General features: G+C 30.3%; 2 protein-coding genes across 3 annotated transcripts in view; one reads left to right on the forward strand and one right to left on the reverse strand.

Annotated features, from left to right (window-relative positions):
- The window catches only part of LOC125825787 (UNC93-like protein 3), a 111102-nt gene that overhangs the window by 17010 nt on the left and 76830 nt on the right, over nt 1-17262 (forward strand). The window contains exon 1 of one of the 2 annotated variants that reach the window (XM_049505085.1): nt 14269-14273. The exons of the other annotated variant lie outside the window; for it this stretch is intronic. The gene's annotated coding sequence lies outside the window, so the exon portion shown is untranslated. Of the gene's footprint in view, nt 1-14268; nt 14274-17262 lie in introns of those variants that run through there. 2 annotated transcript variants of the gene reach the window in all.
- LOC125825886 (ras-related protein RABE1a) lies at nt 5405-10581 on the reverse strand. Its single transcript, XM_049505183.1, has 9 exons — nt 10532-10581; nt 10281-10395; nt 8112-8184; nt 7278-7378; nt 7059-7124; nt 6601-6698; nt 6441-6503; nt 6272-6364; nt 5405-5837 (listed from the first exon to the last, which is right to left on the reverse strand). The coding sequence occupies exons 2-9, from the start codon at nt 10351-10353 to the stop codon at nt 5754-5756; spliced, it is 651 nt and encodes a 216-aa protein (XP_049361140.1). The 5' UTR covers nt 10354-10395; nt 10532-10581; the 3' UTR covers nt 5405-5753.

Below are 17262 nucleotides of genomic sequence, written 5' to 3' on the forward strand. Positions count from 1 at the left end.
TTTTGCCATACGAAATACACCCCTAAATTAATCCAACTAATCATTATTAAGTGATTTAGTGAAGTGAAAATATATATTATTAATGTTTGTTTAATGGTCCTCGACAGTAAAATGTCTTATTGATTTTGTTAAATATATAAAACAAATAATGGAAAGAATGTTTTTTTAGTAGTTCAAACCTTTTTTATCAAATGCCAATGGGCACATACAAGCTCTTATCCAATTGTTCCTATGACTTAGCTCAATTTAGTCACAAAAGTTATAATCTTTGTAGATATATGTTTTGAAGCCAATTGACCCTCCATTTCTTGCTTCAAATAATCAAGAAAGGAACCAAATACCTTTTTTTATTATTATTATTTTATGTTTGCTTTTTGCGTTAAGAAGGAAAACCCTTTTCAGTGCACACTAATCCCAAGCCAAATTTTAGACCCGTTTGACCATAGATTTTCCAAGTAATATTTGGGGGGAAAATTGGCAATTAGTGTTTGTCCATATAATTTACCATTATTTGATAAATATTTTTGGCAATATCCCAAATTTCCAAATACTAGTTTTTTCTAGTATTTTGGCCAAATCTCATTATTTGGGATCTTTTAAAAATTGAAATTTTACACCAAATTCTTATCTTTTACAAAAACACCCTCTATAGTAGTTGTTTGTGTTGTATTACATAATTTTTTATGTGAACACCAAAATAGTGATGAAATATTCGGTGAATATGAAAGTGATGTTATGGTTGTTGATGAAAATGATGAACAATCGGCTCATGGTAATAAAGTCATGTGCTTTGTCTACTTCACGATGTATGGAATGATGCTTGTTGCACTCACTCCAAACTACCACATTGCTCCAGTGTCACGGACACTACTCGTTATTTATTGCAATGAAGATCCAATTGACTTGTAATACAAATTTATGGTTAGTTTTGATAGTTTTTAAAACTTATGGGTATAAATCATATTTTTTCTAAAAATGTGAAATATGTTTTCCAAATACTATGGCCAAACACATGGTGAAATTTCACCCAAATAATATTTGCTAAGAATATTTGGAAATCTATGGCCAAACGCTAGCTTAGTATTGGCACCGCCTATATTACTATTTTAATATTATATATATAATATAATGATTCAATTCAATTGTGGTCGTTATTTTACTATTAAAGGGGTTTATTAGCTCATTGTTTCCCTTTTCCTTATATTGTTGCTTAATCTTTCTTATTTGTTTCTTTTGCTTGAAAGATAATTTCATATAGTTACTCATAACAGGCTTAATTAGTAATTTGAAAATTAAACAAGGTAACTTTTTATGTTATTAAATTACACGCAAACACTATATTTACTTCTTCATATTTTCAAACTTTCTTAATGAAAATCTTGACTACGCCACTATATATATTCTCCATTATGTTTCTTATCAAATCTACAAATTTTTTGAGGTTATAAATATAAAGATTGCCAAAGTTATCTTACTTTGAACCCATAAATATGATGTTGAGAGAACATATTATGTCACCTTATCTCCTGCACGCAGCAAAGAAAGAAAGGAAAGTAAAGAGTTTAAGTTTTACACACTAAAGATATAATATTTGTGCAATATTATTCAAGTTATTTGAAAGTTAGTTACATGAAACTCTAATTAATAGCATCGAGTGGTAATCTCTTGTTATGGAATCTCAAGTGTCTGAAGTTTGAATTTCATACGAGAAAAACGAGGTGTGCTATATTTAAAACATACGAAATATAGTAAATATCGTAAATGCAGATATAGTATGGGTTGCAAACTGATATACAACTTAATTTTGAAAGATATGGCATTCAAAAAATTATAGAGTTGGTCGCCTTTCAAGTAGATCCATTAAGTCAGTGCATCGGCAATAATCTGTTACATTGAGTGGATAATTTCGAAGAAATGATAAGATATTGATAAGAGCTCTTAAATATATCGCTATTAACGGGAAACATAAAAGAAGTAAGGATGGAAAAAAGAAAAAAATTCTATAGGTTGAATTGTTCGTGTACTCGGGGAATAAATTTTGTTTAATTTGAAATGGATGATGTGAGTTTGTGAAGGACTCGACATACGTTATATTAATAGTGGATAATCTATGTTTGTTAATCAAGTTTGTTCAGTGGTCGTAGGCTTACTAATATAATTCAAATTTTCCATTTTAAGCCTTCCATTTTGCCAGATTGAAAGAGCTATAAATCATTGTGATCTCTTTCTTAGAAAGAAAATTACGTAATTTCTTCGTTATTTTCTCTCATGTTTTTCGTTAGTCAATTACTAGCTAAAGTGTTATATATTTTTTTACTGTTTGTATAAAAAAGGTGGAACAAATTCAATCTCTCTTTTTTGTATAGTGAATAATTATTTCTTGTAATTTCTTTTTGTGATACAATGAAACCATGACAATCAGGATCTCAAGACACAACAATACTTGTAATGCAAGAAATAATAGACGTATATCACAATATCTCTTTCTTCATTATTCTAATTTTAATTATCATATCATGGTTCTTGAATCGAGTCATAAGGACACAATTCCACTATTTAAAAAATCCATAAGTAAGTTATTACAACATTATCCATGCATATAAACTTTGACGAAGTCCAAAAGAAAGGGAAAAAGGATAAATATATCTTCGACTATTGTAAATGGTATGCAAATACTCTTTGTTATACTTTTGGAACATTGGTGCCTCTGTCGTCTAAAAACTAGAGCATATATGTATTTCACACTAACGGACGACTAAATAGGGACGCGTGGCACAATCTTATCCGTCGATCCGATTTTAATAAATGTCGAATGGGTGGATAAGATTATGACACATGTATGTCCGTTAGTATAAAGGGTATATATGCTCTAATTTTTGGACGGCAGGGACACCAATGTCCCAAAAGTATGACGGAGGGCATCTGCATACCTTTTACGATAGTTCAGGGGTATATTTGTCCTTTTTTCCCCGAAAGAAATTTTAAGGGCCTATAGAAACTCTTCTTTTTTTATTGACCTTCTAATTTCAACAATTAGTTTTTGTTGTTATATAGAAGGGTTTTGAAGATCTGTAAGTCTATATATCCATTTTGTCACTTCATTTAATTATCAGTTGCTTTTCTTGGAAGAACTACCAAGGGATTGGAGAGAAAAAAGAGAGCATGGATTATATATATATATATATATATATATTCCCTCTTTTAAATTATTTTTTTAAAAGAAAAGGTCTCTCATCTACATTCTTCTCATATATTATTAAATTTATGCTTGGCTATACTCCAAAAGCATTTTAAAAAATATTTTTTTTTATTTAACTTTTGAAAATAAGTTGTGATTAGTACTTAATAATATACACTTGTTTTTTCTTTTTCTTTTTTTAAATTGAACAAACACTTCAATTCTTTAAAATAAACATTTTAAAACAAATAAACATTATTTTTGGCTTTCCAAAAGTTTGGACAAACATAACATGTTCTTATTTTATATATAAAAAAAAAGTATCTCTCTCTCTTTATCCAAAAAAGAAAAAAAAAATTCCCTTTCCTTATTTTAAAATCTCTATGATTAGAAATTAGAATATAAAAACAGTAATAGCCACTAATTTTAGATTAAAAATGATTAAAGTAAGATCATTAGTCAAGATATTGCACTCAGACAGGAAAAGCCAAGTGAGACCCCAATTATATTATAACCAAATAAACCAATATTCGACAAGTGGATTAAAAGTTTCCTAATATGTTGATTAATATTTTAAAGATTGTGTTGAGTATGCAAATAAAGTTCAGTTGATGAATAATAGAAGTTAAATTAAAATAGAATGATATTCTTAATATTATGAAAGTTCTTTTAAGAAGAATCGTACGAGTTTAATCCAAACGCAAATAGTAATAACAATTGAGCTAAGTAAGGTTGGAGATATGCTATACATCTAAAGATATTGAGCTCAAGCTCGAAGAATGATTATTTTTTTTTATGTTAACGGTATCAAATGAGTTGACTGGACGCACCAAAAGATTATGTGAGGTGAAATGAATTGCTTAATTTTTTTTAAAATTTTAATTTCTTTATTTGTTTTCTTATAATTTGCTTAATTGCTTCATTAAGAAAAATTATCATATCTATATGTAACATCTCAAAAAAAATAAAAATATTTTAATAAAGAATTTCATGAGTCAATTTAGATTATATATTTAGTAGACATGAGTCAATTGGATATGTTATCTTTGTATGACTGCTTTTGTTATATTTATTTTGTGTGAACCCAAATTAATTAAAATTCAAATACAAATATCAAAAATCAAAATAACTCGTAAGCTCTTATCCTAAACATAACACATTGGTGATAATATTATTTCAATTAGAAAATGTTTGCCTCTTGGGATAATGATTAGTCATTTGATTTTTGTCATCATGATTGAGAGGAATTTTAATTTGCTGACTAGAATTACACACAAAAAAAAAGGATTCACATGATTAAAGGTAAAATTCTTTTGGATTACAACACAAATTCTATATGTGAAGGAAAACCCTTGTGTCTCCTTTAAACATGGAAAAGTTCCATTGGATGCAACAATCTTTTGTCACTTCAATCACGACATTTATTTCACTCATTATATTTAATAATATAATTTTTTAATATTATTTTACTCATGATACAATCATAATATTCTTTTACTTTAATATTACAAACGTAGAGTTTACAACTTAAAATTCCTTGTGAGAACATTATTTTAGATTCAATATCATATTCTATGACATCTTAGTCACTTCAGAACAATATTCATAAAGTTCATAAAAACGGGGGGTGGGGGGTGGGGGGTGGGGGATTTCTCACTCAATTCAATATCATGTTCTAGGACATTTTGGTCAGGTTTTTCAACGTTTCATGATTAAATCAACTAAATGTCATCTTGAAATATCAAAAATGTTTTTTTCAATTCTATTTGATTGGGGACATCAGTGACCCTCCTCCAACAGAAACCTCATTTTTTTTGTTATCGATAAATTCTCCCCAGTGCCCTATCATTCATAAAAAATATTGATTGTTGAGAAACTAATTTTTGAAAGCTCGATCAAGCCCGAGTAAAATTTCAAAACAATACCCTAAAACGTGAAAGAAAAAAAAAAAGCTAAAAATGAAGAAGTGCACTGCTTGAGTTATGCGTATTTTTGTTCTGCAATTCAAACCATTTTGTTAACTTGATTTTGACTTTATACAAAGGTAATGTAAAGAAACCTTTGAATCTCGTATTCTTAAACTAAAGATACATAGAAATATACTAAAGTATTATTAAATATTACAATCTTAAACATGTCATGTGAAAAGTAAGAATTAAAGACTCTTCCAAAAAATGATTAGAAAACAATTCTTTGTAAAATTGTGCTCAATTTCATATACTTGAATTTAGTTGAACAATATTTGATTGATAAAATGGCAACCCCTAAGAACAATCTTAAAATGCAAATACCCACACAAAAACCCCTCCAAAAGTTTGTACAAAAACATTAGAAGGCAGTTTGTCCCTTCATTTATATAAGTCAAAAAAGTGGTGAGCAATATACTGATAAATTTTTTGCAAATACTAAGAGCTGCCACCAAATACAAATAGATATTGGAAGAAAAGAGCTGTAAAGAGAGAAATACAATGAGAATGTTATATAAAAAAAAGATTAGTTTCAGCCTTCCCACTAAAATGGTCATTTTAAGGATGTATTTCCCATCATCCTGGCTTCATTTGCTGTTATCGATATTTTAAGAACCACAGCAAGCTGATTTTTGGGCGCCTTGTGAAGATCCTGCTCCCTGGTCCGGTTGATTTATCCTGATGGTCTGAGGCTGCAAAATTCATGAATGCACGAGTCAGTCCACGAACTATTCCATGTCTAGGAAATGGAACAAGATAACATCGTGCTGATGTATTTGGAGAAATGAAAGATTCGAAGTTAAAAAGGAGGATGGGATGCAACAAAGACTGAATAATGCCCACTTATAGGAACCTGGAAGGGAGTTATTCTGCATTAGGGAAACAGGACAAACAGATATTTAACAAATTAGTGTGTGCTTCCACCTTTCGTTTAGTTTTTTAGAACGGAAGGATCTTTGCCCAATGTTTTCATACACCAACATTTCACCCTCAAACTTTGTCTTGTCAAAAGTTAAATCAATAGAAATATCAATCATCTCTCGTTTCTATTTAATTTCAGTATTCAAACTTGTCAGCCAGCATAAAGTATGCACGCTTTAAATGAACTTGGTTTGGAAAATAATACCTCAGCCTTTGAGTCAGATTCGGCAAGCCTTTGTTTTATATCCCGAGCTATGGAAAAGAAAACCTCCTCAACATTCATATTTGTCTTAGCACTCTGCATTAAATATTACTAGGATTTAAGAGAATTGCAATTGCAAATAATTACAATGCTGGCAAACAGTTCTACTTACAGTTTCAAAGAATTTAATGCCATATTCATCAGCAAGTGCTTGACCCTTGGATGTAGGAACAGCCTAGAGAAAAGGTGTATCACAACTCAGTTGCTCAATAGCACGTATACAACAACATACAAAGATCAGCAGATAAAAGGAGCTAGAGAGGAGAGAGAACCCTTTTGCTTTCATCCATGTCAGCCTTGTTGCCGACCAGAATTTTGTTGACATTGTCGGAAGCATGTTGTTCAATGTTTCTTATCCAGTTCCTGATGTCTAAACATGTGCACAAAGTTAGATTTGACCTGACCAACAGAAGTGTACATTATTCTAGCGCATGAGAAAAATGAATAGCTTCTCCGTAATCTTAAAGGCCATGCTTCATTAAACTGCTTCATTATAAAGAGGAGGGGCAGAAGTCATAAAAGTAGAACATATAGTTTTGTTGGCAGATGCCTGATTAGAAGGGATTGGAAGAGGGAGATTCGCTTGTCAAGACCTCAAGCATGTGGTTATACTCCTAGAAGTCAACCCCTCACTGCTTATAAAATCATCCACCAAGTAAAAGGAACCACTCATGAATTGACATAACAAAAAGTTAAAATTCCTCTCCCCCAGTGTAACAAGGGAACTTACTGTTAAAAGATGACTCATCAGTTACATCGTACACCAGCAATATACCCATGGCTCCACGGTAGTAAGCTGCAAAGGCAGTAAAATTACGAAAAATGTGAAGTTGACATATTAATGCAGCAGAACAGAGTACTGGTTTGGTCTATGTTCGCCCAAAAGAAATATCAAATGACAAAATAGCAAGAAGAAATGAGGAACGGCATGTTTCACCCACAAGCTTACCAGTTGTAATTGTTCGGAACCGCTCCTGACCAGCAGTATCCCAGATTTGCAGTTTGATCCGTTTACTGTCAAGCTCTATGGTCCTTATCTTGAAGTCAATACTGTGAAAGAAAACTTTCAATCAGAATAGGTCTCCCGAAAAATAACTCCACAGGCAAATAATAATTTGTTTGTGTAACAATCCATCCATGTTTTTACTATCTCTTGAAACCACTGTAGTCAACTTACATAATCTACATTCCTAGTCAAGAGGTTATGTACTTTACTTAAGAAACTTCACCTTATGGAAATCTTGCCTTCTTATTTGATAAAACGTGGTAAAACAAGATACCTTTCTTATCAACTGCTCAACACATTTTCTTTATTTAGATCAATTTATGTTTGTATATCTTATGTTACCTTTGTCATAAAAAAAAAGGTTTGTATTTCTTGATCAACTTTGAGGTACAAGTGCTAAGAGAAAAATTGCTTTTGTTTGGTAAGAGAGGTCACCTTTGGGCCAATAGCATTTGTATTATTTCCGTTTTATGTATTAATGCCTTTAGGGGCTTTTTTTTTTTAAAAAAAAAAAAAAAAGAACAAAAGAGCAATACAAGAGCATGTGGTGGTAGTGGTAGTGGTAGTAGCAACATGTTGTTCACATTTTCATAATGTAAACTCAAGTTAAGAGGTTTGTGCTACTTTTCCATAAGAATTTATTATCTTATCAAATTCCTAGTTCATCTATCCTTTTATTACATTTGAGTTACAAATGCTTTAAGAAAAACACCAAAGAAGAAGAAGAAGATGATGAGATAACGACAATGCGTTCCTTAAAATGTAGAAGATGATTACCCAATAGTTGTGATAAAACTGGTCGTAAAGGAGCCATCTGAGAAACGTAAAAGAAGGCAACTCTTACCCACACCTGAAAATTCAAAAAGAATCTATTATGTCATCTTTCAGAAGGACTAAACTATTAATAGGAAATTTCAACATATTAGCACAAAAAAATGAACAATCTGTTGAAACAAAAAACACTAAACAGCTACTGATCTTCAGCATAATTTGGAAGGTAACTGATATGCATAATGATGGTAATGTTCTTGATATAGTGCTGCGAGAATATTTGAAAGTGAAAGCAAATGAATAGTGCTGAAAATCTTGCCAATTTTGTCTACATGTCCATCTTCAAACTGCTGAGCATGCTGGCACAATGATTGGAACCATCTGTTTTCAACAATTCGGCTACAGTCTACCTAAAATGCATTCCTAGATTCTAACTGCTAGTGCGAAATCTCACAGATTCTTATTCAACATGTAATTAAATCTTGCAGGCACTGACTTATTTAGAAATCCTTTTTATTTTTGGTAACTGACTTATCTTATTATCAAAGTAAAAGTTACAACTTACAAGCACTAAAAAGAACAGAAACTGAGTTGAGGCTACAAAATACAAAAGCTACTTATCCACTGATCTAGCCAAAATGTTGTGTGATTTCTATCACCCACCTTTAATTTGGGAAATGACTGGAATTCTTCCCACTATCTATAAATGTTGCTTCCAAATAGTAATTCTGATATGTGAACACCTTGGAATCCAGTGAACCTTCATTCCCATATTTCATGAGAACAACAACTTTTCAGGTCATTTTATTGTCAATCTCCAGGGGCATTTAAAGAGTAAACTGTTACTCTAGAACTTTCTATTTTCATCTCACTTCGTTGACCACTAGATCACACCCTTGGGTGTCATGTTTTACAAATCCTCGATCATGTCTAATATTGTATCTACATTATGCACAACGAGAGGAATGGGAGGCATCTACTGTTGGTGCAAGAATATAGTCTGAAACTTATATCTACCAGATTTTGAACCCAACATAACTAGTTCACAGACATGTTTATACATGCATCAAATAAAATTCCACTAGATAATTAATTTCGTTAATGTAATATTTCTTTCATCAATTTTTCTCTCTATCATTTAACAAAACGTAAATGAAACAGAAGCATAACAAGAAATGTATAAAATTGTTAAGAAAAAAAAGATTGACAAGAAAATGAATAGAACTTAATAAGAAAAATAAAAAGATAAGAAAGTCAAAAATGACTTAAACAACCAGAAAATTGACCTAATAAGCATCATGTCAATTTTTATGTAAAAATATTGCACGTGGACCTGACTCAACCCGAAAAGCTAGCTCTAAAAATTGTCCAAGTACATATAAGAAAACCATCAATCCATTCTCCAACTAATGTGAAACTCTAACCTATTCTAACACCCCCTTGACAGTTAACGCTCAGTACCAAATGGACATGGACCGGGAGCCCAAACAAACATGGACATGGCTCTGATTCCACGTAAAGATATGACCCCAAAAGTTATCTCATGATGAGAGGATCGCGCAAGTCCATATAAGCAAACCACCAATTCATTCTCCAACCAAACTTAAATAAGCATCCATTAATATTTTCCTTCCTAGTTACATAAAAATACCAGCAAGTGAAGCATAGTGTCAACCGAAAGAACAATACTAACAAAGCTAACAATAAGTTCTTCAAGCTCTAATTGCACTTCATGTCCCAAAGAAGCAATCAAAAATCCTAACACTCTTCGATCGACAGATGTTCTCTAGCATCACTGCACACATTTTTGTTATTACACATATACAAAAACCGCGACTTAGAACTGACGTATAAGCCATTAAAGAAAACTAAACAAAAATAAGCCTTAACATCACAGTTCTACACCTAGATCGCAGCGCTACACACCATTAACCTTATCCCAAACATCTCATATACTATAACTCTACAAAATTTGATCAATCAACGTAAATATAAAATATAATTATACATAGAAAAACTATAAAAAGGCTGTTTCATGCACTAAACTTTCGCTATGTGCAGGACAAGTTTTAATCAATCAACTACATTTCTACAAAAATCTAGTTTCCATAGCTCGAACACATAACCTCAAGCTCAATATACCTAATTTTTTAAAAAAAAAAAAAAAAAACTTACCGCTGTCGCCGATCAAAAGGAGTTTGATGAGGTAATCGTAATCAGCTCGAGCTCTAGCGGGTGGAGCGGCCATTAGAAATTATTTCTCAGAAAATGATGAAGGGAAACTCCAACCCTAGATATACAAACAAAACAAAAATCACCTTAAAACCTGAAAATCAAATCAAATCAAATTTGAATAAAAAATTAACTCGTACATATATACGAAGATTTATACATAATTATATTCATATAAACATACAATTACGTACCGGGATCGGAGAAACTGAAAATGGAAGAGAAAGATATGAAAATATGTTTGAGATCTAATAAATAGAGAGGCTGTAAAAAAAATGAAATAAATATTATAGGAGGGAAAGCGTCTTTGCAACGTCACTCACGTCGGCACCGGTCGGCCGTAGATTTTTATTTATTTACTTCTCTTTTGTACAGTCGACTCATTTTAAATGGGTCGGATGGATCGAGTCCTAAATAAATTTAAATATTAATTATTTGAAAAAAATCATTGCGTCTTAGAATAGATAATGGGTTTAATGATCATAAAAGCTAACTAGATGATCGACATGGGTTGTAGTTCAGTGGTGGGAGTGTTTCACCCTTAACCATAACCAGCGGTCTTGGGTTCAAGCCCTCAATGTACGGTCCGATTTTAGTCGAAGCTCTAATGTGGACTTCAGACACCGGGTGGGAAACCAAAAAAGAAAACTAACTAGGTGAATATTGAATAACTTTGATGTTTGTTGCTATAAGTTGAGCGATTATTCAAATATATATTGAACTTCTCTAATGGGTGTGACTAAAAAAAAAGGTCATGGGTTCAAGCCCTCAATGTGCGGTCCGATTTTAATCGGAGCTCCAATGTGAACTCCAGACACCAAGTTGGAAATCAAAAAAGAAAACTAGCTAGATGAATATTGAATAACTTTAATGTTTGTTGCTACAAGTTGAGCGATTATTCAAATATTGAACTTCTCTAATGGGTGTGACTAAAACAAAAAGATTTAAATAAGTTAGAAGAAGCATAAATTAATAACAAAACTACTTATTTTATTAGGTGGTTAATGTCACCTTCTTTGTTTTCCAATTCAAATGTTAACTCTTCATCACCTCTCAATAATTTGGTTGTATAAAAATGGTATCATGGTCGTTTGGGTTGACTCAGTTAATTTGGACGGTATCTATATGAATGATTCAAGATTGATTCTCCTCAATGTCTTCTGAGTCGAGTTTATCGCATAAGACTTGTCTAGTGTGGTTTATATCTTGTATATGTAGTTTTGCAGGCTATTTCATAATGGATGGTTTACCCAGTGTGCAGAAAATGCTCATTGCAGAGGGCAAAAATTGTAGCAACTACGGGATTATCCTGCGTTAAAAAAATATATTATCATGTAAAAATATTTCAATTACATAAAATGGAACTAAAAAAATATATTAGTTGAAGTTGAAAAAAAAAACATACTTCATCCGAAAAATTTAAAATGTTTTGATTGAAATCCCTCTTATGTCTAATTGTTTCCATCATATGGACATTTATTGAAATTGCTATAAGAAAACCATGACAATCATAGAACAACATGTATCTATTTTGTTAGCATAATCATGTTTTTTTTTTTTCTCTTCCTTATCAAACTAATTATTCCTGTTACTTTGCTAAAGAAAATTATTTTGAGTCGAGAATTTATTAAAAAGAATTTTTCTATCCCACAAAGATAGAGAACAAGTCAACGTATATCATATTTTTTAGACATCACTTGTAAAATTGCAGCGATATGACTGAATGAAGAAATGTTGTTCAAAGCAGACAAATCCATAAGGCCCAAATCACCCTTCTATAGACATTACATATCCAATAAAATCATGGGCCAAGGCCCACAGTAAGCGGAGCTTGGGCCTGGAAAGCTCATCTTATCTTAGCCTAGGGGCATGGAAAATTACGTAATTACGCGATTTAAGATAACATAATCTCTAAAAATTAATATCATCTGAATTAATTATAAAAATTCCATTTTTTCCTTCTCTCTTAACATCCGGATACATCACTCCACCTCTATTAGATACATTATAACTTTTTGTGTATAATATATTTAGTACAATGTTATTGTTGATACATAACCTCAATTATTTCAAACTAAATCAGTATGAATCTGATTTAAGTTATGTATCTGGTAGATAACTAATGTATTGTTTGTTATGTATCGGGCGAAGCAACAATGTATTCATGACTGAAAAATCCGAAATTATTGTAATCTATAAAACTTTTGAGATAGGATGTAATTATCATCCAAAAATTTTGAAATTTTTGTACTTTACACTAAAAATTAACTTAGATGACCAGCTTTAGATTGCTTATTACTCCCTCCGTCCCATTTTATATGTCACTTTTTACTTTGCACTTGCATTAAGAAATGATGTAATTTTACCCTTCTGCCCTTATTTAATGTTTTCTTAAGCCAACTTTATTAATAAATGGCAAGATTAATTAACTATTCTATCAAGGGTATAATAGGCAAAATTTGGTAATTTATGCATAAATTTTATAAAATCACAAGTATTGTGGTCCAACTATTTATAGAAAGCGATGACATATTAAATGGGACGGAGGGAGTAATATTTTGTCAATGTTTGGACTATAAACTAGAAATGGCTATTTCTTAAAAGTGAAAATAAATTTGTTAATGAAAGTACTTCTAACTAAAACACGAAAGAGCTTCAACATATGTAAAATATTACAATGATGTTAATGTATACATATTTTTTACATGATTTCAAATTCATTATTTTATAGTGCCACAAATAAAAACATGTCTATAAGCTGTCAAAACTTCAAATGGGACCTAACTTGTTAATACTCTAATAATTACATTACATTAGAGAATGAAAGAAAAGCTTTAAAAGGAATTAGTGTGTTTGGTACAAAGAAATTTTGGTTTAGTCTTAAATCAAAGAAAATAAGTTGGATAAAAATGAGAAAAATAGTCGCCCTAGCGAAACATGGAAAACAAGTACTAGGAAAACTTACGCATCAAACTTAAATGTATCAATATTACGTATCTTATTAGACTTTAGTGTGTATAAATACATTCAAACACGTCCAAATACATGTATATCAAGATATATATGGTTAAAATTAGGTGTAATTTATTTTAGACATATCGTATCTAAGTCGACTCGCATGTATCTGGATACATAACAAATTTCACCCGCCTCCCTCGCCTATTTCTCATCTCGCTCGCCACTTTCCTATGCATCTAGTATCCAAATGCATGTGAATCACATCAGATACATACAAGTGTATATTTAGTGTCATTCATGTGTATTTGGGATACATAACGAATCTTGTTCGTCTCCCTCTCCATCTCGCTCACCTTTCTCCCTATTTTAGGTTATCCAATAGCAAAAATACATGTATCTAAATGTATATTCCTTATTATATGATATGAACCTCTTGATTGATGGTAACATACGTAATATTTAGAAAGTATAAATAATAGTAGTATATATGGTAGTAACATATGTCTAATTATGTAGTCCAACAAGTATTATTAGTGACATTTCAAGTTCATCGTTTCATCGCATTCATTCGACTATCACCTCCACCCATTTGACCATTCCATCCCTAACCACACTTCCCATCCTATTCCATCTTCATATTGTTTACATATAAGTGCTTTTGGTATAATATTATTTTGTTTAGTTTCCATATACTAGAAAATAAATAAAAAAACTTATTTATTTTTCATTAAAATATTCTCTACCCACCAAACACACACTACAACAAAAAAAATATTTTGCGGTAATTATTTAACAGTGATAATAAAATTATCAATATAATTATATAATAGTATCATATAAATATTTATAACCAACATTATGTATAAATGTTGTTAAAAATTTTAGTGACTCAAAATGCAATGGTATTAATTACTGTTGCTACAATAAATATTATCACAAGAAAAAATTATTACCACTAAATATCTTTTTTTGTTGTAATAACACCGGGAAGAAGAATAAATTGACCAAAGATTAATCTATTTTTTATTTACAAAATCAAAGATCCACACAAATTATGTTTAACATTGACGAGTCTTCAATTAATGTTTGACGTGGTGATTATAACATTGACCCATTCACATTCACATCACAAATAATATAAATTAAAGACCAAAAAAGTACGTATAAAGATTAGGTCCCCTTAATCAAGCAAGCAAAGACGTGTGGTGCAACTGTCAAACATTTTAATAGTATATATTATAAAAAAAAAAAAAGGTCTTAATTAAGTTATTTGTCTTATAGTGTGTAACTTTTTGTACCGTCACGTTAATTAATTTAATTAAGTCAAATTTAGGATTGAACTTCAGGTTATGAATTTTTGGACGGCGCTTTTGAGTGATACATGTTTGCGATTGGGGTTCAAACTTAAGTTTCATATATATATATATTGTAAAATCTCACTAAATTAATACTCGGTAAATTAGTAACCTCTCTAAGATAATATTTCCTTCGATCCCGACTTAGGCCAATGGAAAAAATCTATTGTTTTTATTTTTTGTTAAAATTTAAATCTAGTTGAAACTCATCTCTAATTTTTCCTATTGCATACTAAAGTTTCGATGTTGTCTTTTCGAGTTGTATCATAAAATCGCGAAAAGTCGACATGTGATAAGTGTTTCCTTATAGTAACTGGTTTCAAATGTATTGTATTATCTTCAATTTCATCATCATCAATGTTTTTTCCGATGATATCTACAATTTCTTCTAAACTCTGAAATTCGGAACATGAATCTAAAAACACTCTTTTAATTAAATAATAAATATTAATATATCGATTAAATAATACCTATAATAATATTTCATGGTCCACATATATTAATTTAGTGGGTTTTACTGTATTTTGATGAAACTTTTAATATATAAGTTTAAGAAAATCTAGTAGTTTTTTTCTATCTAACTTTGCGTATATATATCAAAATATATATTGAGTGTAAACTTAATTATTACTATATATATTAACTTGAAATATTACCTATAAACTTTAAATTCAAAATTTACTTTATTAGTACCTAAAATTCTTATAATATTCCTAGTGGAAGATAGACTATGATGTATCAACTTAGACCGTGGATTTCTTCAAATTAATTTGGAACATTCTTTAATTTTGTTCTTGTATTTATTTAATTAATAAGAAAAGTTGAGAAGAATAGATGTGTCAACAATAAGGAAAGGTGGGTGGAGTCGTTGTTATAAAGAAAAAGTCACATGCATGCAGAAAATAAAAAAGAAAAAAAGAGAAATTAAAGTGGGAGAATATATATCTTGAATAAGAAATTACTTCAACGCTACTTATTCCCATTCCCACTCATATATTCCATCTCCTCCTTTATTTGCGAATATTAATAAATTATTGGTATGTTTGGTACGAGAATAAAATATCTCGATTCAAGTAAAATATATCACGATACATATGAAGAGAGAATACAGTAGAAGAAAAATAATGAAGAAAAGAACTATAATAACAATAAACAAAAAATATAATTCCAGAAACATTTATATACATAATTTAGGCGACATAGTAGTCTACAAGTGTGGAGGTGGATGTCGGAGATAGGGTAGAGAGAGCAGGGTATTATGAAACTTATTTTTCTTACTCGTAAATTATTTTCTTAATTTTTAAGGAACTTGACTATTTTTATAGAAAATATTTTTTCTTTTCAAAATATAGAACTATCAAAACATGAGAAAATTCAACTCTACCAGAAAACATTTTATGTCATCATGAAATATACATTTGCAATAGTGACAAATGTTTTCATTGTGCGCTAGTTGCGGATTCAACTGAATTCAATATTATTAAGATAATTGAAATTCATATGTAATTACTACCTTTTAAAAACTCAATGAATTCATTCTTAATAGTCTTAAATGTTTTTTGCCAAATTTTTCAAATCTTAGTAATCACCTAGTCAATGCTGACTCGATCTATCTTATCCTCCCTTAATAACTATATGCAAAAAAAATAAGAAAATAAATAAATATAAAGTAGATATTTGAAAATAATGTCCTATGTTTCATGTTTGCAAGCAAAGAAATATTTGAACATTTCGCCAAACTCAAGATATTTTTTGGTTAAAGAAAAATAAGTGTCATCTACTAATTTTTTAAATAATCCCTATTTATAGTACCAAACATGGGATATTAAAATTGAACAACATGCCAAACACAAGATATATTTTTGTTAAAGAAAAATAATAAGTTGTTTCCACGTCTAAATTTGGACTAAATGCCCAGACCTTTAATTACTTACTTTCAGATGTCATGTCATGTTGTGATTTTCGAAAGTCAATTTAATTAATTTTTAAAGTTAAATTAGATTACATTAATTCGACATTTTAGATTAAAATTTTAGATAATTCACTACATTGCAATTTTTTACATATCAGTATAATTAAAAAACATAGCAAAATGTCAGTCAAAATTCTTATCGTTTGACCCAAAAATAAATAAATTGTAACAACTAAAAGGAACAAGGGAAATACCATTTAATTTTTTCATTTAATGTCGGAATATTTTTGGTTCAGACTAATTTTCTTTCGTCTAATCACATAAAACCAATATATCAAGGCAATTTTTGTATGATTGCTCAAAATCAAAATTCTACTAATGGTGAAAAAATCCCACAAAATTTGAAATCGATATTCAAAGATATACTTCTTTCCTCCTAATATTAAATAGGGAAATTTGTATAAAATAGCAAACTATTAATTTAAATTAAATACTATAACCACAATTTGATTTAATTGTAATCCGTAGCAAACTGTTGTCATTTCACCTCTCTCCCTGAATTTCTCACTCGCCACTCTCGTTTCTCGCTAGGCAATCTCTCCTCGCCTCTCTCACTTTATACAAACACAAATATATAAAATGTGTTTGTGTGTGTATAAAGCGAGAGAAAATTGTATATATACGTATCTTTTCGTTCCCC

This window comes from Solanum verrucosum, unplaced genomic scaffold (assembly GCF_900185275.1).
Source record: "Solanum verrucosum unplaced genomic scaffold, falcon-dt-bn FXZP01000125.1, whole genome shotgun sequence".
NCBI classification, from domain to species: Eukaryota; Viridiplantae; Streptophyta; class Magnoliopsida; order Solanales; family Solanaceae; genus Solanum; species Solanum verrucosum.